The sequence below is a fragment of the Channa argus genome, chromosome 4 (genome assembly GCF_033026475.1).
Source record: "Channa argus isolate prfri chromosome 4, Channa argus male v1.0, whole genome shotgun sequence".
NCBI classification, from domain to species: domain Eukaryota; kingdom Metazoa; phylum Chordata; class Actinopteri; order Anabantiformes; family Channidae; genus Channa; species Channa argus.
In genome coordinates, this window is record NC_090200.1 from 25,898,067 (window position 1) to 25,921,947 (window position 23,881).

A 23,881-nucleotide genomic window follows, 5' to 3' on the forward strand; every position below is an offset into this window, starting at 1 on the left:
CAACCCTCCTTGTCTTCCAACCTCCCTGCAGGAGTCAGTGGGAGTCCTATCAGTCCACTTTGTGATGCCATGGTTCCTCACTCTCTTCACTTCCCTGCCCTGCTGGGACTCTGTCCTCGCTGTCTGGGATCTCATCATTCTGCACGGTATGCAGACACGTGCATGCGTGCACACACATAAATAATCCACAACATTAATACTACCTGATGGTTTTAATATAAAGATAGTATGTTTTTTATAAAAATATTATGAACTAATAAATGGTGATGTATCATTATGGTTTAACCACCTGTCAGCACATAAAGTGAATAATATCAGATTCACCTTTACCAACAATGATCTTTGACCCTTACAGAATTTCAGTATTATTTAAAATACATTGTTATGTTACAGGAGTAATTTTCCTTTTGTACTTTAAGTGAAATGTAGGTTATATTCTTAGTAGTTTTTCCTCAAATAACAGATTTGTAGTGGATTTTTTTTAGGCCAATACTTACATCTTTACAAGACATGTCCTGGTAGCACTTTTTCTGTGTACAAGTACTTACATTTGAGTATTTTCCAATGCAGAGTACCAGTACAAGTTTAAACTCTTGGGCTTTTAGTATGACTTGCTGGACAGTAAAGTCCTCATGAATCCACTTCAACTTCAACTGAACTATACACCCTAAACATTGTTTCCACCAATTTCTAGTCAGATTCAGATTTCTAGTCTACACCTGATGACTACAAATTGTGTAGGAATCTGTGGTAGACAAATCCGCAAATCCTGTGAAAATAAGAATTCTTTTTGTGTTTTTTCAATCAAAAAATGGCGGCAAATGGGGTTTTACAAGTAGAACAAATTTTGGTGAAAAGGAAAAAATAAAACCACGAACAAAGCACCAATTTGCGGTGAGATCCTGGTTGGAGAGTCATGGACAACACAGACTGTAGAGTCTACAAAATAATACAGAGGTAAATTAAGTTTGTAGAACAAAGCAAACTTCAGGTAAGGTTTTGGTTACTGTAGATCTCCCTCGGTTGTCTCCTTCATTTAACAGCAGTAAGTATTAAACAGGATTAAAATAATCTTTATGAGGATGACTGTCAGCAACTGGATCTTAATACTTTAGCAGTGCAGAGCTAATAGTAGGCTTTACTTTGTGTTGTCACTTATCTCAAAACACCTCCAAACCACATACATTTTTCCACCTTTGCCTACCTACTTAACCAACCTGAGATTAACGTGGTATCAAGTGCGTAATTTGGAAAGGTTTCTGAGGACAAGTACACAAGGGCAATATCCGACCCTATACTTATTTACTTGGGTATTGAGTATGTGTACATCTACCGCCTTTGCACACAGTGTACTACATTTTGCTGCATATGAGGCTGTGTTGCTGCAGACTGCTCAGAATAACCATGCTGACCCTAGCTCTTGATAGAAATGCCATCAGTGTTAATCATCAGTGTATAGTTTATAAGCAAGCAGATGAACAAAACTGTCAATAATGTAGAATCATCATTTGCTCACATTCACTCGATGGAGAAATAATGACAACATATTTTTTGTTTAAAAATATGAATAGACATCTAAGACATTTGGAGGCGCATCATTCCTTTGGGTCCAGTGTCAGGGAAAAAAATGTACTGATGGTTTTACTTTGTGCACCTACGTTATGCTAAGTTAGGGATATTCAATATGGTTTAATGACACAGGGGCCAAGATTCACTCTACAGTAAAGTTATTTAGGTCTGCCTATTAAGTCCTCTTTCTTTTTCAACTGGTAAATAATTTTGACTTATTCAGCCTTTTTAAAATTACATTTGTGTGTTTATCCCCTTTTTCAGTTCCTTTTGGCTGCTACATTTAAAAACTTTGCTGACTTTAACTATGAGTAATTATTTACAGTTTATTGGCCACATTTATTTAGAAAACGAGCATTTCAGGTGTCCATTCACTAAGACATATACCACATCTTCCAGCCAGTCAGAATCCAAAAATTTCTGAGGTCATGATATAACAAAGATGATGTCTGTTACAGTAATTATGATTACATTTTTGCTGTCCCTCCCCAGGCCTGCCTGCTGTGTTCCGTACAGCTCTTACCATTATTGAGCTCTTGGAGCCTCTACTGATGCAGCTGAATGATGAGGGAGCAGTATTGCCCCTTCTGCTGAGGGTACCTGTTGATGTGTAAGTAAAGAGAAGTTGTATATAGTATGTAGACACAATGTTGCCTCTGTGCCTATAAGTGGTATTAGGGGTATATATTCAGACTCACAATCATCATTTGCACCCTCGCATGTTCAGTTGTCAGCCATCCACATTTAATCTGCACAAACTACCAAAACATTTGAACCCACATCCGTGGGTTCCCATCTCATGAATGTCCCGAATGAGATGGGTCCTACAGAAGACTGCGCAGCACAGCTCAGTTTTTAGTCCTGGTCCTGAATGAAACCCCAGGCAGCTCATGAATATCAATCAGCTCATCAGGACTAGACATGTTTTGACACCAAGCATTCCAGGAAATGTAGGTTGTCATTGTTTTTACTGTGGTTGTTTTTGCACATGTTTGGGAATAAACATCCTTTATTCTAAATTAGTTTCTTCAATGACAGCCCATGCTGCTTTCATTCAGGCTCCCTTGTCTCTCACTCCTACTATCTTGTATATAAATGTCACACATTGGCGGACATGTTTTGTTGACATGAAGCTGTAGCTATGGTAACCCAACAGGGTTACTGGGTTTGTGTATACAGCCAGTCTGTATGTCTGTATCTGGCCAGTGCACAGTTGTTATTAAATTCCAGTTTATCATATTTGTTTTGTTAGATAAGGTCCCGCTTCTACTAAAATTTCATTGCGTCTCATTGTTCATTGGGTCTCATTGTAGAAAAGGTCTCACTGTTTGTTTACCTTGGACAAAGATCTGTAGAATAGACTCTGGATAAGTAGAGCCTAGTAGTGTCTAAGACACAGCTGTTTCACATGCCGTGATACAGCACTAAGGTGTGCTAAGTACACACCAATGGCTTGCAAAGAGGATTATTTAGGAAATAGTTTTATGATTCTTGTAGGGAACATCTAAATAGCTGTTTAACTGAGCTTTTATTTTTTAAATGCAATTTATTTTGAACTCTTAATAACTTGGGTAAGAGTTAAGATTTTCATAACCACTCAAAACCACAGTTTTGGTACAGCAGAAATCTAAGCTGTCTGGTTTATAAGCAAACAAACTGCAAATGTTTATGTATGTGTGAACCTCTTCTGCTATTTGTGTACCCATGCATCAAGGACAGCCCTGACAGTTGCATTTTGTACCAGCTTTGGTGTTCAGTGGGCAGAATGCCATCATGTCACATTGAGAAGTCCTTGTTGCCTGCTTGGCATCATTCTGAAAGCCTGGTCAGAAGTCAACACTAAGTGGTCTGACTGTCTCCTAGGGCAAGATCCCCTTACACTGGGATGATACTGTTGAAGGAGGAGGAGAGAGGGCTAAAAGAGAGAGAGGAAGATGAATAGAAGGTCAGAGAGGGAAGACGTTAGACCATTCCTAATTGGAGAGAAAAATAAAGGAGCAGGATGAGCAAAGATCTTCAACCTTTCTTAATTGTCTGTATTTTTTTACTTTGTGTGAAAGGTATTAATGAGAGTTGTCATTGATCTAAATAGGCCATTCTGATTAATGATTGGCTAAGAGGCTCATCCATCTCATGTGCTTGTTGGTCTACACTGGACTGTCAGTCAGCTGTCACCTTGCTTATAGATTGCAACTATGACTTTCAAAAGACCCAACGTCTCTAGTGAAAGAGCAGTTTCACTCTATGGAAGAATTCATTCAGTTCCTGACAACTTGCTAATCTCTTTTTCCTTAGGCTCATCATCTACACTTGTCATTAAACATCAGCTGAGAAGCTTTCCATTACACTCTGTAAACGTGGGACTGGTGGAACTGATCTGGTCTGTGCTAAAGTAAATTAAAGGCTTTACCTGAATCCTTAGCTTTTCTGGGTTTCCTAGTGTCAAACTTGCAACCACAGACCGACCAGTTTCAACCAGTCCAATTGGTGATGATGATAATGATTGATAATTCATCATTGGGGTTTTGTACAGCTACAAATTGGACAAATGCTGTGGTCTGTGGGGCAGGTGTACAATGCTTGAATGAGCATGGTTACATGCTTTTGTTTGCCACCAAACAAAGTAGGGCCTAGTAGGGTTTTTAACTCTTACTGCAAAACTGTTAATAAGATGCTGTTTCAGAACTGTTTATCTGTTGTCAAACTTTGTTAAGAATAAAGACCATGAACATACATCAGCATTATTTTTACCATAGTTGGATTGTCGCTGCAAAATGGATAGAGCTAAAATGATAATTGTATTTTAATATGGATCGGTGAAAGTTGTTCTTTGTTAAAAATGATTCTGCATCCTCTCTCTTTGCCAAACCAATTCACTGTTCTTCGTTTTATATCAGAAATACACAAAAGCCAGAAGAACCCATCTACTTAAAATGAATTTCCTGTAAGGACTGTTGTTGCTTTATGATAAATGATGGCAGTATTAGCACTCACGTAACTGACAACCTCCACAACCTCTCTGACTCTGTTTGTCCTTTCTTCATTATCCATATCTCCTATGTCCAGTCCTGTCCGTCTCTGTTTCCCCCTCTATACACCCTCCTAGTCACTCCCCGTACACACTGTTTTTCTTACTGCCCTCCACCAGTCCCATCTCTTTCTTTCTTTTGTGTTCCCCCCCCTCCTTTTCAGTGGTCAATTCCCATAAACCTCCCTGGGCCTTGACTCCTCCCTTGTGTTCTCATTTTCTTTTCTGCACCCCCTCTCCTCCTCTATGCCTCTATTCAGTCATTCATTTATCCTCACTGACACATTGACATCCCTGTTGAGCCAGAAGGTTTGACACATCATTTGTTTACTTCACAAGGCTAGATTCAGCAAAGTCTCAGCTTTATTTTTGCCCTACCTTTTAACTATTTCAAAATTCCTGAACACAATCACGATGAGAATTACAGTGGATTCAAACTGTTTGAGTTATTTATCATGTCGTTATACTTTCCATGTAGCCTATCATTCTATGTCCTTTTTAAACAACCCTTCTCTAAGCAGCCTAATTAAAAAGTTGGTTTGTTCAGAGTTGGAGCCTTATCACTTCAACATTTTTTAAAGTAAATCTGCATCTGAGCTGCACAAAGCACATATTAAACCTTTGACAGTTGACAGATTTTCTGTGAAGTTCCATGATAATATCGTGATTCATTCTTCTCTAAACTGTGTACATAGACAGAAAATTAGCTCAATTTTAATATGTGTCAAAGTTTTTTTTTGTGTGTGTTTTTGCAATCAAGCTAACAAATATTTAAAGAGGTTTTTCTATGGATGTAAAAGTGTTTACACACCTAAAAAGAAAAAGCCTTTAATTTAAACAAGTGCATCATCAATATCTTGGCAGAGATGTGTTTATCACTAGGTTGCTGCATCTTTTCCTGGAGTGTCTTTTAGGCGAGAGCAGCCCAATAGTCTATACACTATTGGTCTGTCCAAAGACACTTACAAAATTTAAAAAAAAGGAATCCAGTAAAATTACAAGTACACATGTGCAAGAACTGAGTAGGATAAAGACTGCTCTAGTAAAGTCTTTATGCTTAACCTAGTTTGATTGTATTAATTGAGTTACCATCTTCTCTAACCTATTTTCATCCACAGGGCCAAGTATACTGTTTTGGTCCCTGCCGTGTGGGTTACTGAAGTCCAAGACTGGGAACTGAAATGTATGAACAGTTTGGTGCTGGATGAGAGCCACCATGAACCCAAAGCAGGTAAAACACACACACACACACACACACACACACACACACACACACACACACACACACACACACACACACACACACACACACACACAAAACAATTGTTCTTAAGCAGACGCTAATAATACAGAGGGACACTGGGGACCTGTCAGCACACTGTTGTGCAGGCTCTTGTAACTCATTCAGTCTACATCACTTAACCTGCAATGGCACACAGGCTGATCCTATTACATACATGCATACACACACACACAGTTTTGTTCTCTGCCTCTGCTATTAAAGTCAATGAGTACGGTAGTTGAACTGTGGAGAGAACCTCTCCAGTGTGTCCCTAAAATGGGGAAATGGTCTAACATTGTTCATGTTCTTTCCTTATTTTCCATTTACAACTTAAGTATTCAGGGTTTTCACTACCTCAAAATGAGGCAGAGCTGTTATAATTGCAATCATGCAAGCAAACAATATATATATTAGGAGTGACAAAAAATTAAATAAATACATTTAAAATCACAGTTACTTCTTAAAAAGTTCTAGTGTGTCCACAGCATAACAGAGTTTAATAGTATGCATATCAACTGAATGTACTTTTGAGTGACAGCTTAATGCTATTCATAACTTGCATTTCAAAATAAAAATTAAATCAGATCTAACTTAAATTGTCAGCGAAATGTTCAATGTATATTATATAAAGTAGGCTATAAAAAACAGAAGATATAACAGTTGATTTAATTGAATTTAGTTATTAAATACCTACTGATTTTGTTACAAATACAGCCTTTTGTTCTAAATACTGAAGGTTCTTTAAGCTTACACTGAAGACAGCTAGACTGTCTTCAGTGTAAAGGAGGGGCAGGCGTGGCTAACGTCATACACAGTCAAATTCATAGGTTGTCAAAATAAAGAGCTGTGACAAGAGAGTCATGGTTTGACACACACTAAGGACTGTTATACAGGTAAAGGTCATGTACATTCCCACTGACACTTGAGAAATGGATGAGAAGTGGATGTTAGTTAGAAGAAAGCCATCAGAGTTGTTGAGAGCTAGAGGTGGTGCATCTCGTATTTCACTAATTTTACTATCAAAATTACAAGATCTGTATCCTATAAGGACCAGACCTTTGATATCCATAGTTACAAAATGGGATTAAAACTGAGGTTTGCTGTGCTTGTATCCTTCTTAGGGCATTGTCAATAATTTGGCAATAATATGTACATACTCCACAATATGATGCATGTCAGAATACGATACATATCATGATATATTCCGATACACTATTTCTGTAACTAGATGCACACAATATATAAGTGTACAGTAATCATAACATGTTAATAACAAAATGTATCTTTTAATTTTGTTTAATGTGTAGTCAACTGTAACACTGAATACACTAAATAAACATGATAAAACTCTTGTTCTGATATACAAACAATTTATGGCAAAAAAGATTCTTAAATACATTTTTAATTAAAATTACTTTTTGTGTAAAGTGCAACATTTCATTTGTCACAGTAAACTGGCTTTTTTGAATGAACTTTTGTGAGTGTACCTGGCATGCCTTCATAAGCAGCATTTATGTACAATGTTATAGAACCTGAACTGTCCTTAATGTCAGCTGGTGTCTAATCCGTTTTAAAATTTATGTTCTGAGCTGTAACTATATCACTAGCTGTAGAAAACACTTTCTGGAACTACACCTGTTTTTGGGAATGCAGAGAACATCTTTGGCTAGGATAGAGAATAATTCTCTTTCCACCAACTAAGTGGATCTCCACCAAGAGTGAGTGGGACTTTCTCCTTGTAGTTTCTGACTTCATCCTCAGCCAAATCATTCTGTGATGGAGGAGAGAGCTGATGCTTTGGTTGCCAAAAGGTTTCTCCAAACAGGCCGTCAAGGGCAGGTAGGTACCTGTGTTCAGTGTTCGGAGTCTGAAAAAGGCTGTGTATTCGACTCTTTAGTCTTAGGAGAAATTGTCGTAAAGTAAAGCGTTTGTGGAAATCCTCTAAACTTGAAGTACACAGATTACACCTTTTAAGGAGAGTATCGCATCTCTCAATGTCATGATCAAACAGGCCAGATCAGGTTATTTGTAAAATCTTTAATCGGCGAGTAAGAAAAGTCCTATTTGATACCATATTGTCTCGCCCTCAGCAACACAAGTGAATGTATACTCACCAGCTGACTGTAACAGATTTTTAAATTTCCTTGTCAGTAAAGCGGATGACATCAAGGACAGTATTTCTCACTCCTGGAACACCTATAATAGAAGTTCTCCTCTCCACTATTTGTCCTGGTTTTTCTCCTGTCAGCCTACAGGAAACTTTATTAAAAAGATGAAACCTTCTTCTAGCCCTGTTGACATTGTTCCAACCACTTTACTGTTAAATGCTGCTGATTCGCTTGGTCCTTGTCTGGTAAATATGATAAATTACCGGCACGGTGCCCTCCTTTTTTTAAAGAAGCTGTAGTGAACCCCATTCTTAAAAAGCCAAACCTGGACCTTTCTGACCATATAAACTAGAGGCCCATATCTAAATTGCCTTTAATGTCCAAAGTTTTTAAAAAAGTGGTAGCCAAACAACTTTCCACTTATCTGCATCATCAACATCAAATCAGGTTTCCGCAAAATGCACTCAACAGAGACAGCCCTTCTTAAAAACATAGTGTTTGTTTTACTGGATCTAACCTCAGTGTTTGATACAGCTGACAATAAAATTTAGCTAAATTCTCTCCAAAATGTTATTGGTTTGTCTGGGTCTGTACTTCAGTGGTTTACTTCGTATCTTTGGATAGAACTTTTTCTGTTGCGACATACCAGATCATGTTTGACACTATGCCTCTGTAATGTGGAGTACCACAGGGATCAGTTTTAGGTCCTTTGCTGTTTTTATTGTATATGACACCTCACTTATATGCTGATGATATTCATTCAAAAAAAAAAATTATATATATATATATATATATATATATATATATATATATATATATATATAATTTATTTATTTTTTTTTTTTTATTTTTTTTAGGGAGTCTGAGTTTCACTTGTCTAGCTTGATGGAATGTCTGTCTTGTATTAAGGAGTGCTTGGGCAGTAACTACCTTCAACTAAATACAAAAAGACAGAAACTTTGATCATTGCCCCAGATAAGAAAATTCCACAGATCAGGCAACATCTTGGTTATTTGGGTTTGGACTATTGTAATTTATTCTTCACTTGTCTTAACAAATGTTATAAATCATCTTCAGCTTGTTCACAACTTAGCAGTAAGGCTTTCAACAGAAACAAGTAGAAGATCACACATCACACTGGTTTTATATTCTCTTCACAGGTTAGCAATCAAATATAGAATTGATTTTAAAATTCTGGTGCTCAGTTATGGAGCCCTTCATGACAATGCTCCTGGGTGCATTTCTGACCTGTTGACCCCTTATGACTCCTAGAGCATTGAGGTCATCAGGTCAAAATCTGCTCGTGCTCCCTAAAACCCATTTTAAAACTTGGGGGGGATCTTTCTTTTCAGTATGTGGCTCCCAGAGTGTGGAAGGCCCTGCCCCTTACTCTGCGTGTGGCTGATTCTACTGATTCTTTTAAAAAGGCAACAGTTTATTGTCTGTACTATTTCCTCTTTTTTACATTTTGTAAAGTACTTTGTGATTTTTATCTGTGAAAGGTGCTATATAAATACATTTTACTTACTTACTCACTAACGTATTCTTTAGTTTGCTATTAAGCCTTGTGGGTATATCCTTATATTTAAACAACTTCACATTAAAGTAGATAACACAAAGCATCTAAAAAAAGCTCCAGCTGAATCCTTCCTGCTTCTGTTATTACAGTGGTAAAGGTGTTGTCTCTCTCCCTCATGCATGAAGGGCAGCGTTTTAAACCGTGGGTCTAATGCAAAGGCCATGTAAAGAAAGTGTTAATCACTCATGTTCTATTTGCCAATGTCCTTTAGCATTTTTGATGTCTTGTATAACTGCAGAGTCCGTTGCCATGGCCTGAGCACTGTGAATCGTCTGAGAGTGCAGCGTAGCAATGATGGGCACTGTAGGGTCTTCTCCTCTGACATTACATTTGTTGCTACTTTTAGTGGTTTTAAGGCTTTTTGCATCTTCATCGTTTGCAATTTCTGCTTCAGTCAATATCCACAGCTCCTTAAAACTTTTGCACACATCAGTGGAGAGTAAAACGGCACATATTGCAGGGTACTGTTCCAGGAAGGTCTCCAGAATTTCATACGCGCTATTCCACCTCGTAGCAATGTCAGACATCAGTTTATGCTCTGGTAGCTTGATAGCCTTTGTTTTTCTCCTAGTGTGAATGGCTTGCAATTGTGGTTTTTCTGAAGAAAGGAACAATTGAGCAAATTCATCCCAGGAGATGAGCTACAGCGGGCAACTTTAGTGTTTGTGTCCTTTGTCTACAGATCATGTGAAACAATTTCCTAGGCCGCAGAAATATGGTGACAGGATACAGTGATATAGGACTGAGTTGCACGTGAGCTCCAGGCTCTGCATGTGATGGCCACTCTGTTTGCAGATGCTATGACCTCTGTGCCACCATAGAGCTGGGAAATGGCGATGAATCTGCGTGTGGGTATAATGTAGCTAGGGTCACATTCGTGCAGCAGTTTTAAGAATCCTATGTTTTCAGCTACAATGTAGGGCCGCAAGTCTTCACAAACCAAGCACCACAGTGCTTGAGTAATCCTCTGAGCCCATTGTGAATTTTGGGGATACCTGCAGTGGAAAGCATCCGTCAGCGTTGCCTGTGAGGTCGCTTGCTGGCTACCTGTTGCTGACTGTAGCTCCCAGTGGCGTCCTAAAGGTGCATGTTCGTAGTGTTGCTCCTGGCGATGGAGGTTAAAGTTTTCCCTCCATTTTATCTCTTTCAGCTCGATATGCTCACAAGGTTGTATTTGCAAGCACGTCGACTCTGCCACCTTGTGGAGACTATGAGCAAAGTCCTGTAATATGCAACACTAGTGAGGTTAAAGTTTAATGTGGAGCTAATGTACATTCCCATGGCATTCATACAGCAACATTGGAATTGATATGCATATTGGCAAGGAGTTATTAACAATACATCACCAAATCGATATTTTAAACCTAGCGTACTCCTCCAATTTTCTTGGGCAGTATTTTGACAGTTTCTTATGAAAAGGTGACTAAAACGTGATAAAATCAATTCAACTATAAAGACAGTTTAGTGGTTTGTCATTATTCATGACACTAAAGAGCCGTTTGTCATCTTGACAAAGCCCTTATAGGCTTTATCTAATCTCAAGATTACGGGGTGTGAAGGTGACCTAAAATCAAAGCATTCATCACATTTGTTGTATGATGGCATGCAAACTCTTATTCTGTATTTTATTTAATTCTGCCTCCCCAGCAATAGATGGCCTTTAAAGAAATTACCTCTGCTATGGGTCTCGGATCAGCACGTGTTTTTTTTGTGCATGTGTTCCTACTCCAACCTGACAGATCAAAGGAGCCTTTTATCTTTTGAAGATTGTTCAAATATCACCTCCACAAGATCTGGAAAGTCCTCAACACTGGAGTCTCCTCTTCACAAAAGACAGACAGTTTGGAATGCAAACCTGATGCGCACATAGGCTTGTGTCTATGCTTGCATCTTGAAAGACACCAAAAGGCTACAAGAATGAGTCACAGGCTGGTGGCTTTAGGGCTATGTTTTTCAAACCATCTGGGAAGGCAGAAAGGACAGGGGTAAAAGAGATGAGGTGTGAGAGAGGGAGAGAGAGATTGAAACAAAGAGTCTTGCAAGTGAGAACATTTTTTGAGATGTGTTGCTGCCATCAAATTCTAAATGAGCTAATATTTTTCAAGAAATGGTAAAATGTCTCAGTTTCAACATCTGATATGTTTATGTTCTATTTTTAATTAAAATATTTTTTGATGAGATTTGCAAATCATTGCATTTGCTTTATATTATTTATTGGAATTAGGGTTGTATTTGTGAAAAGGGCAGAAAAATCTGAGAGAGCATGAGAAGTTTCTTTTCAGGGCAGTTGGAAGCCTCAGAAGCATGTTTTATAGTGTGTGTAATCCATCACTCTGTTTTAGTGTGTGCCCACCTGTGTGTGTGAGTCAGGATGAGTCATCCTTATTTGCTGGCCTGTCAGACTGTCTAGCCCTCAAGGCAGCAGGGGAAACAAGCTGATTCATTTGCTGCTGCTTCGGCTTAGTCCGTCATCCTTGTATTCTCTTTCTGCCATACACTTTCACTCATTTTCTGTGTCACTGACAGTCATAGTGTTGTAACAAAGCTTAAGGTATGTGTTCCACACTCCAGTTACCAATTCAGTACTTGTGCTCGTGATGCCAAACAGACGTAGTTAGCAGCTGATAAGAGGGCTGCTAACACCACTTGTCTTATCTTATCACCACTTGTCTTTGTCTGATGTATTTTAGTGGGAAGCTTAAGTAATGACAAAGGTGATGAATGCTAGCCAAAGGCTTGGCTAAGCTATTGTGCTGTAGGCGCTGTTTATTGTGCTCTGGTCTATCACTTGAGACATGTGTGTAATTGTGCATATTTGAAATTTGAAAAATAATGTTTCACATGCCAAACAAGCCTGCTCTTAGCTACTGTCTAAGACTGCATTCAGTGCCGTCTGCATCAAACTGAAAGCCCTCTACTGAAATGGTTCTATGCAAACACTCATTTACATATCTTGAAATCACTTGTGAAGCATTGATCTACTTTTTTGTCACAGTATGTTGTGAATTATGATGACCAAAGTTGTGCATAAGCCTGAAAAGGTTTTATGTGGTAAATTCCCCCTGAAAGAGAAAATGTGAATAAGTATGAAGTATGTTGTGGAGTATTCAATCTGTGACAGTAGGGTCCCTGTCACTGTCCATAACAGCAGGCTGAGTCAGCATTAAAGGACAGAGTTGATGTACTTTAGGATCTGCTGAGTCAGTGAGAGGAGGTTTTGTGTCCTTATGACCTTCTATACATGCTACTTTAAATTTTTATTCCTTACATTTGTCTCCCCCACCTCTCCGTTCCCCCATTCTTATCATCTTTCTCTCCCTTCCCTAACATTCCCCTCTCTTTAGCTCTCTTCTGCCTGCTTTTCATAATTTTCTCATTATGTTGTTTCCTTTTCTTCTTCTTTTGTCTCTCTGCCCTTTTCTGTCCTGTTTTTCTGATTGCTCCGGCATAGTAGCAGATGCCAGAGTCCTGTTCGACTCTGCAGGCTCCCATGACACCTACACTGTTTTCTTCCTGCCCGCCTGCAGCTTGAGCCTTACTAAAGTGACTCAGCATTCATGTATCTAGTGCCCCCAAACTGCTTGACACACTGGATGGGTGTGTCTATCTGTTCTCTAAATCTCTCTGTTTTATTCCCTTATTCACACCATTTTTGACCTCCATTGTCCATCTGTTATTTGGCTTCCGCAGGTGCACTGCAGTAGTGTGTGTGTGTGTGTGTGTGTGCGTGTGTGCGTGTGTGTGTGTGAGAGAGAGAGAGAGACAGAGGACTATATTAGAATTTATTGAATACTTTCTGAAATCAGTGCAAACACTATTATCCCTATACAGTACTTCAGCTTTTTTGGCTTATGATAGATGGATCAGGTACAGAACACCAACTTAACTTGTCTTTCATGTCTTTTGTGTTTTAATTTTTATTTCCAATAACCATAACAAAATAAGATATTATCACATATATATTTTCTTATATAACATGTATAAAAAGATTTAATGTCATTGTAATACATAGTTAGAACACACTCTGTTTCAGAGTCATAACATGAAATTTATGACCTGCATAATCTTAAAGGTTTACTCAGTGCAACATTACTGTTATTATCTCACCAAAATGGCTGGTGCTAGTAGTCACAAGCACAGAGGTTGAAAAGCTTTGTCTCACTACAATGGCAGCATACTTTGAAAGCGAATTTTGTCACAGCATCACGTCTTCCCATTTTGAAGTTTGCTTTAAATTCCACCGTATGCTCCCAGGCAGTAAAGGCTTTCAACAGGTGGATCCTTGCACCCCAACTTATTCCATTAATTTTTGTGTGACAGTAATGACAATGAAAATATGGCAGGCATAAATACAGAGGAATACAACAATACAAATAAATCAAAAACAAAAAAAAACAAGGGGCATTAAAATGTTATGTTTTTGTAAAATTGGTTACACATGCTTATTGACATAGGTAAATTTTGGAAGACAGAGCAATATATTCACTGCAGTAAAATGTCCTGCCTGAAAACGAGGTTAGAATGCAGGGGTAGAATAAAAGTTCCAGGGTGACCTTTGTTATGGCTTTGTGGTCAGAGTGCTATGTTGGGACTTGATCTAGTAGTCCTAAAGGAATGTCACCTTCACAACTTGCATTAGGCTTCTTAGCTGTGGGCATTTAGCCTACCTATGACCTCTTAATTGGGCCTTGTTTCTGGCAAACTTTGCTCTTTTTAAGGGTTTGTTGTAATCCCCTCCCATCCCCCGTTTTGTACTGCTGGTTGAAGTACAATGCCCCATGTTTGATCTGCCCTAGGCTAACCTCTTGTCTTCATTAGAAACCTGTGTTGTAATTAGAAGCTTTGCCTAATAACATGCCCACATACTGCAGCACAAGAAAGCTTTTAAAACAGACTTTTATCAAATCTAAAATACCATAGACAAGGTTCTATCTCACTGTACATAGCCTTAATTACTGGATTAGGCATCTAGCAAGTAGTTTTACTCCCTTATTTACAATGTTATCATCTAAATTTGTAGTTTAAATTTAACATGTCAATGTGCTTTAATGTGAATGCAATTTCAGTTTAATGGAGGCCATTGTGATGTCTTAAAATTATGCCTTATTTGATGACAGTCTAGAGGATTTGTCTCTAGTCTAGAGGAGTATAGAGAAGTGGAAGAGAATCTTAAACATCTTTATTAACAGTTGATCATCAGAAGTTTGTTTTAAGTTACATAATTTGATGCATACATGAGTTTTGATTGAGTAAAAAAACAGAATTTTGAGACTGGTGACTCCAAAAAGTAAGAAGAGTAGTTTGCATGTCCTTAACTCCCCTTATTAAATTAGAGCCAGCCAACTGGTTAGGGATTTTGTTTGTTTGCACATGGCCCCTAATTAGAGATGCGTTAATTATTTGTGATTTGTGGGAAAAATGGGTTAGATGATGAGATTAAGAGCTGCAGGTAAAAGAAGGGATTAAAGAATAAGAAAATAATTATTTTTATTTTTTTAAGAAAAGAAAAGCAGTTTTGGTTTAGATCTTGCCAAGACCCTGATTATGTTCCTACAGGGTTGGACCCTAGAGGCTACACTGCATGCCTGCTTTCCTAAAAGCATGTGTGTTCACAGGCTCAAGCTCTTGCCTTGTACATTTTCCAGCACTACTCTCATTTCTCCTTGCCCTGTTCTGATGTTACACTCTGTAGCCCCTGCTGAGTATGTGTATATTGCCATAAGAGTGTGTGCGTATTTATTTAGAGAGAGTAAATGAGAAGGAAACATACACTGTTTTGTGTTCCTCTTACCGTTTGTATACCAATTTAGAACTCAGCTCTTAAACTCAAGCAGGGAAGATGTGATCTCAATAATTCATAGATTTCCTTTGTTGATTTTACTTGTTAAAATCTGGGGCATAATATATTAGAGGTTACAGTAATTTGCATGCATTTGCAGCTGGGTCAGCCTTTTCCTGTCAAAACAAGACAAAAAGCGGTGTCTTTTTGCACTTTTCTTTTCTTTATTTTATAATAAGGCAAGCATTGATAAGACCGTGAGGAATGACAATAAGTCAAAAACGTGTGTGTGTGTGTGTGTGTGTGTGCGCACATCCAAATAATTCAGGTAACAATATTTACACAATCTGTTACAGTACTCACAGGGTTCAAAATCCGGGCTCTGGCTGGGCCATCAAGGACATTCAGAGTTGTCCTGTAGCAACTCCTTTGTTATCTTAGCTGTGTGCTTAGGGTCTTGTTGAAAGATGAACCGTCTGAGTGCTCTGGAACAGGTTTTCATCAAGGATGTCTCTGTACATTGCTGCATTAATCTTTTCCTCCATCCTGACTAGTCTCCCAGTTCCTGCCGCTGAAAAACATCCCTGCTGCATGATGCTGCCACCACCACACTTTACTGTAGGGATGGATTTTTCCAGGTGGTGAGCAGTGCCAGGTTTCCTCCAGACCTGTCATTTGGCATTCAGGCCATAGAGTTCAATCTGTGTTTCATCAGACCAGAGAATTTTGTTTCTCATGGTCTAAGAGTCCTTTAGGTGTCTTTTGGCAAACTCCAGGTGGACTGCCATGGCTTTTACTAAGGAGTAGTTTCCATCTGGCCACTCTACGATACAGGCCTGATTGCTGCAGAGGTGTTCTTCATGCATGAGGGAGAAAGAGCTGGAGCTCTTTCAGAGTGAACATCAGGTTTTTTGTCACGTCCGGGACTAAGGCCATTCTCTCTTGATTGCTCAGTCTGGCTGCCCGGCTTGTTCTAGAAAGAGTCCTGTCGTTCCAAACTTATAATTACATTTAGTCATTTAGCAGACGCTTTTATTCAAAGCGACTTACAAGTGAGGTACAAGGCAAGCAAAAAATATAAGTTGAGGAGAAAACATAAAAGTCCTATCAGAAAAGTGTTCACATTTCATGGGATGCAAGTGCAAGAAAGACTATTTTAGTTGTATATATTTCTAGAGAGAGAGATGTAAGTGCATAGGAAGGTGCGTAAGACTTCTGTTTTTAGCAGTTTTTATAATATTGGGAATGAGTTTGCTGAGCTAGATAGATATATATCTCTCTCACATCACAGGGGGAGTCCAATCAAGTCTTAGAACTTTCCAGATGCAGTGTATTTTAATTTTAATTTGTTAAAGACCTGTTGCAGTGGGCTATAATCCAAATATCAAAGTTTCCCTCAAAACGATTTTGCAGATTGGTTACTTAGGAATCTTTTAGGACACTGTGTGACTAAACATGTTTGAAACAGTAATGTAATCTATCTATGTAATCACAATCCACGTTAAAGAAACAGACACAATCTTTGGGAAATCTTATGTCCATCACATCATCTGAGTCAACATAAACACAGGCTTATAACAGCAGCTGTGGGATAGATCACATTTAAAACTTGTTTTCACAAAGACGTTGTTAATGTATCCACAGACAGTAGGATTTATTACTGTGGATTGGGGACGATTGCGATGCTTTTTGGCTGAAAATATGAACTGGAGGTTGGATTTAATTAGCCTTTTTCTCAATTAAACACACTGGATTCCTGACGGAACGCCGCCAGTATGGTACCATGGACATACCACACACAAAAACCATGACACTTTGAATGGCTACAGCTGTACATTGGGAATCAAGATCAGCCAGTGACCGCTTTGCGCGTTTCATTTCAATTGCAGTCTGCACACATTGGAGGGGTGAGAATCTGGGAGGGGCTGCTGCATGAAGAATTGGCTGCCTGAGAGTGCTTTGGGAAGTGGGAGGGCCCTATGTCAGCACCCGCTGCTAGTTGAGAACAATAAGAATGATATGTGCTTTCACATCAGTCTCCAAAAGTCTACAATAACACCAGAAAAAGTCCCTAGATTTGTTGCTAGTCACTTTCTTTGAAAAAGAAGTTCCTAGAGGGGTCTGAATATTTTTTTATTTATTTTATTTACAGCAAAAAAATCGATAAGTTGGCAACAATAGTTCCACCATCACCTTAAAATTTCACAATGATATAATAAACTTGTGGAGTAAAAATTAGATGCCACAGACTCTGTTTAGATTTATCATCATTTTAGTTTTGTCAGCTGTAATACCAGTTCACAAAAAGAGATCTTATTCTCCCACATTAAGTCCGTCTTCCTCCCCCCACTATTCATCCTATAGTCCTTATCTTAAACACTCCCTCTTTGTCTCTTGCTTTTGCTACCTTTAGAATAATAAAACAAAACAGCTGTCAGTTTCTGAATTAATCCTTATCAAAAATATTCATGGATACTAAAATGAAATGATAATAATAATCTGTTAATGTCTGTCAATTTGCAACATGGATAAGCTAATTTATCTGTGCCATAGTTTCCCATTGTCGCACAAATCATTGAACGCGTCAAATGGACACACTGCACTGTTTGGTGACTGGGTGTTGTGGACAACAGAGCTCTACAACACAGACAGTTAAACCAAATTGCAGGCTGATGACCACCATACACAAGTTATTTTTAATAGTTTAGAAAATGACCAAAGTTGCTTTTTACTTGTTTCACAACTTCATGTAGCCCAATCTCTTGTGACCATTTTTGGACCTAGTCCTCTGGTAGTGAACTTTGACCTTGCAGTAGGCATTAAGACACATTACAAAGCAGGCTCAGAATGACAGGGTGAGGCAAGGGTCAAAACTCATAGGTCAGTGGGGATCAAGAGGAAATATGCTCACTCCCTTCCATTATGTTCTACCAGTCTGTGTTGTCTCTCTTCCACCCACATCTCCTTTTCCACCCCCATCATGTTATTTTTTTATTTTATGTTTTTTGCTTTTTAAGTTTTCTCTATATACCATGCGGCTTGTTGTTTCAGTTATATAGATTTTATTGTGTTTAATTTTTATTTATCTCCTTTGTCAGCAACAAAGTGTGTAAAAAGTGATTGTTTTTAGTTGATGTCGGAATTTTTTTATTGATGGGGCAGTAAATTCTTGAGCAGCTAGTTTAGCAGACATGCAACAGAAGTACAAGTTATTTATTTAAGAGACAATCCAAATGCAAACATGTTATTCTAATAATGTAGTGAGCCTAGAAGTGCCCTTGTTCCATTATACTGTGGTCAATTGTGATCTGATTTGATGCTGTGCAAGTAGTTTTCGACTGAAAAGCAGCCCATAGTAAAGCAGGTGGTCAGCTCACTGAGGATTTGGAAGTGTGCAGCCCCCAGCTGCAGCTCTTATTACTCCCAGCAATATTCAAAACTCACTTGCTCTTGAGAACTACAGAATTTTTTTATTTATTTATTTATTTTTTGCAAATGTATTTAATTTATTGACACTATGACCCTTTCAGTGTGAGAATACCATTTGCATAAGTCAATCTGTATATACAGTATTGCTGACTTCATTTTGCATGCACAACTTTTTCAAATTTCTGAACCTCTGCTGACTTTCCCCCATATTATTGGGGAGCAGCAGTAATCGTTTATCTGTTGTCTGATTATGAGGACATGAAGTCTATGATATAAGATGCTGATCCCTTTAGATAGTGAAGTATTACATTGAATATAACAAACTGAGACTGTGTAATTGTTTATAGTTTGACCGTAATTGTGTTTATGTGCATTTGCTTCAAAGGAACATTCGAGGACATGGATTTCTGCAAGTGTTTTTAACACAATAGTTATGAATTCCTGAACATCATATTGAGTAATGATTGAGCATATTTGTGGTCTGAAGTTCATGAGGCTAGATTAGTTATTGTAAACATCTACAGAATTCAAGTTAATACAAACTAAACCCATACGGCTACTATTACTGATTTACATGACTGAATGAATTTCTGCTTGGTGAACCTAATAAACTGACAACTGAGTGAAAATTAATGAATCAATTTCTACAACAGCAAATTCATGTAGGCTCAGAATGTTCCTTAAATATAAAATATACATGAAATTAATAAGAGCCCTGTGGTTAACAAATAGCTGAAGTTTAAAAAGAATGAACAATATTTAAATCAGTTAATATCACTTACTGATCCTCTGTCCTCCTTTCTCTAATGAGCAAGACCTGCTTGTGGAGGGAGGGGCTGCTTTTCTGCTTACTATGCTAAGTTAAACATTGTTTTACATACAGCTTTTATTTTAGCATGTTTATAGTGAATAGCAAGCAAGCCTTCTCTTTTAACACATAGCAACTGTGGATCGGAGACCACTGGGATAACTGAAATTATTACTTCGATGCAGGTTTCTGCTTGTTTAACAGGCGTTTAAAATAACTACTTTTATTGGCTTGTTACTTGTGGAGCTTCTAGTGCACGAAAATAGTGTTTTACCTTAGCTGGGCTCCCTCTCTTGTCATGCAGCTTGTTTACCCTCTGGTCATGCAGCTCTCCATCTGTGTGGTATTCAGAACACATCATTATCACTATAACTGTATTTTTTTAGATCCGCTAAACTCAATCACCGGTGTCTTCAAGTGCTAATAAAATGCTGAGAATCAGTTAAGTTACCTACTCAGTTACACCAGGCACCCAGCCAGTTTCTTATACTCACATCCTCTAATTTTCAGTTGCACATGCGAAACACTCACCATCCTGCCCTGCTTACGCATCAAACTTTGGTATCGAATGAAAATGCGAATTCATTACTCATTTTCATTTTTCATTACTCACTTGGATCAAAACAGTTCAGTTGGATAAAGCTACAGACTGACAACTTACCACATGCGAAGAGAAGATTTAATGTTGGCTGTACCAGCTGTGTGGCAATTGTCAACAATATGATTCATGTAATCAATATCTATCATTTATAGATAGATAGATAGACAGAACGTATTACTTACCTTTTGTGCTCGGTCTTCAAAAAAGGTAACGCTGTCTATATAGGTGGTGAAGGTTGACCTGCCTAGAGTAGCGCTGGTGTGCTGTGTTGATGCATTTAGGGACAATACAGATAGTAGGTCATCAGTGGATATCAGCAGATTGCAGTAAGTGTTCCAAATAGTTGGTGATTTAAAAAACTAAAGCTGAGGTATGAACCAATTTGTGACTCAGATGTTGAGATCAGCAGTTCTTTTGCTTAACCAAAAAACATCCTTACCATTCTTACCATGCAATACATTCTATTTTGCAGAAAAATTACTGCCTAATCCATTTAATGCACATATTTATGTTATATTTATGCACAATTTCTATCGTAAAACCGTTGGCAGTTGGCAGTTGGCTTTCTTTCTCCTGCAAAATTTTTTTTTTTTCTTTCTTTTTATAAATGCGGACAAACCGAAAAAGCATGAACATGTAATTTGTTTGTATAAAATATTATTTAGGTAAAATGTTCAGAGATAATTTAAAACTATTTTTTTAATAACTGTCTGGTTACATTTATTTCTCTTTAACTGCCTATGTGACATCTTATCTAATATTGGCTTAACTTTAATGCATGAAAACAAACATCAAAAGCAATAATTATGCACCTTATTATAATAAGTTAATAAGTCAGTCAGACAAACATTTTTTTTACTTTTTAGCAAGGATGTTTTTCCTTTAGAAGTCGACCATAACCTTTCTGTGGAAATTCTATTCCTCTCAGACATAACCTTCGGCTTCATATTTTATCTTCCAAGCCTTTGTCTTTAACTTCCCACATCTCCCATTTTTGTCTTCACCGGTGCAGGTTAAATAACTGTAAACTAAGATGCTACTGTATAGCTTATAATAATTATGACATAATTTGTCCAACAAAGCAGAAATCTAAACTACTTAGATTTTTAAAAATACTTTATTTATTTTTTCTAAAATCTTAAACAATCCTTTATGCTTATGCAGAGGAAGGTCATGAGATAACTGGCCATTGATCATGGTCATGTCTAGTAGGCAAAAATAACAAATGGCTTGACCTTATCTCATTGTCGTCCATTGTTCTGTTATAAGGTCCAGGCAAATTTAAAATACAGTTTTCTGCCTCAGTGCATGCCTCCACCAACCAGTCAAGTTTCACTTCACATACATGTCTGTCCAGAGTCCAGTTCTAATTAGTTCACAGTGATAATCATTTCCCAATTGAGTCCAATTGGATGCTTGTGCCAAATTTTAAGAAATGCCATAAAGGCTGTCAAAGTTTGTCCTTGAGTCATGCATGGGGTTATGTCAAAACCATTCTGATTACAGGTAATGTAATCTAAACATTGACCTGTTGGCTAAAACCTTTTCTTCTTACTTTTACAGTTGAACCATACACCATTTAAAAAAAACAACTTTAGTTTGTTTATTGCAATAAAATCTGATTGCATAGCAATTCTGTGTGTAGTAAACTGTACAGCTGTTTAGAACAGCAACTTATGTTTTATTTTCTTTTTTCCTGACTAGGTGTTTCGTTAATGTGGGAATAGAATTGTTCAATTTGTCTGACAGTTTTCCTCACCTCCTCCTCGTCCACTCAGGACAGTGTCCATTACTTTGTTTGTTCTGCCTACTTTTTTACTTTGCACAAATAATCAGCACTTCAAACTGCCACTGAGCAGTGTCAATCATCTCCCAGGCTACAGGATCTGCTGAGTCCAGCCTTACATTAGAGCTTATTCATTCCCACCTATAGGTATGCTGCCTCACTAGCTCCCAGAGGATGGCAAATGCTTCAAACACACAAAAACACAACCTTCAAATAGCTGTGTGTCATCAGCATTAATTCCTGGACACTGAGGAATCAGCAGAGTTCTCTGTCATTTGAAACTGACTTTGAGAGAAGGAGAGAGGGGGAGAGTGCAGTAAAAAAAACACACAACTGTACCTTCTCATTACATCCCTTAGTCATAGACAAACCCTAGAGCTGAGCTCACTGACTCTAACGTGTATGTGTGTGTGTGTGTGCGTGTGCGTGTGTGTGTGTGAGAGAGAGAGAGACAGACAGTTGTGATTTAGACCATATGTTGTGGTAATAGAGAGACATTGAATGACACTGTCTTAGTGTTGTAAAATATGCTTTTACATTTGTGTTTCTGTGTATACACCGATCAGTCACAATATTCTTACTACTTGGTGGCTTTAATAGACAAAGGTCAGCATTGGCATGCTGATGGGTCTGCAGCTACGCAGCCCATGCATTCTTCACTTGATAATCCCTGTCTATCACAACATTAAAACCACCAGGTGGCGTTAATGTTGTCGCTGAATGGTGTTTATAGGACAGGGGGTCTCCAACCTTTTTTTTTTTTCCCCCTGAGAGCTACTTTTACAAAGGGCTTTGATTGCTTTGGGACAAGCGAGGGGCCTACGGCAGCACCCACTACTCGTTGAGAAGAGTGAAAAGTGCTTTCACGTCGGTGTCTCCAAAAGTCTCAAACCTAGTGACTTTTTCTGCTGTTATTAGTCGCTAGTTGCTTTTTTGAATAATAGTCGCTAGAGGGGTCTGAACACTAAATGTAGTGTCAAAGTCGCCAAGTTGCCAACACTGATCACTACTGGCTTATCAAGCACAACCAATTGTCAGATAATCCTTTTGTGTAAGAAGGGGGCAGGACACTTTGACTGAATATACATGTGAGTTGGTTTGCCTAGTGACCAATCAGATTTGACTTATCAAGTTTGCAAATTTTATTTCCGATTCATTAACCTTTTGGAGACCCCTGGTTTATAGGTGTGCATGTTGGGTGAGACAGTCCATTAGTTTTACTTAAGTTTACAGATTTGAATGTCTGACAGCAACTTAACCTTGACCCTTTACACTTAGCTGTACTGTACTTTGTGTATAGTAATGTACTATATGAGTTGCCGAAATACATGGAGAGCACAAGATAGATCATGGGCTTGTGGTGCCCAGTGTACTTGATCAAGATGTGTACAAGCTATAGTCAGTTCAGATACCCTACCCAACTTATTTTAGGGACTTGATCTTTTGTGTCAGTGAGTTTTAAATCCGTTTGAAATGTGTTTTAAAGTTTGTGTTTGTCTTAGAGGCTTAAGACGCAATAAGAAGTTTTGCTGTTAAGAAAAACTGGAATACTGTGGCTTTTAATAAACAAGGCCTAAGGGCTACTGATGGTGACTGCAAGAGTTATATCATTGAATATTAAGTAAGCCTCATCCACAGCTGCCTTCTGAAATTGTCCATGTGATGATGTGTTGTCAGTGGCTTTGCCAACATATCCACAGCCTTGTCATTACTGTACTGTATGAGAACAGGGTGTGTGTATCTGTCTGAAAGTTTGTTTGTATGTTTAGGCATCTGTCATTATAGTATTAATCTAAACCTATATTTTGGGGTTATCTGTATAAAGTGAGAGGCTGTGGCTCTACTTTAGTGAGTCTATTTAAGGTAAACCTGCAATATATGCATCTGTAATTTTTTAAAATGAAAGCTAACA

The 23,881-nt window shown here is 38.1% G+C and overlaps 1 protein-coding gene across 2 annotated transcripts in view; it reads left to right on the plus strand.

Moving 5' to 3' along the window:
* The window catches only part of si:ch211-266k8.4 (uncharacterized), a 78,077-nt gene that overhangs the window by 8,824 nt on the left and 45,372 nt on the right, over positions 1-23,881 (plus strand). For both annotated transcript variants that reach the window (XM_067502605.1, XM_067502606.1), the window contains exons 8-10: positions 32-146; positions 2,062-2,179; positions 5,716-5,828. In XM_067502605.1, the coding sequence (XP_067358706.1) occupies positions 32-146; positions 2,062-2,179; positions 5,716-5,828 (346 nt within the window). The remainder of the gene's footprint in view (positions 1-31; positions 147-2,061; positions 2,180-5,715; positions 5,829-23,881) is intronic.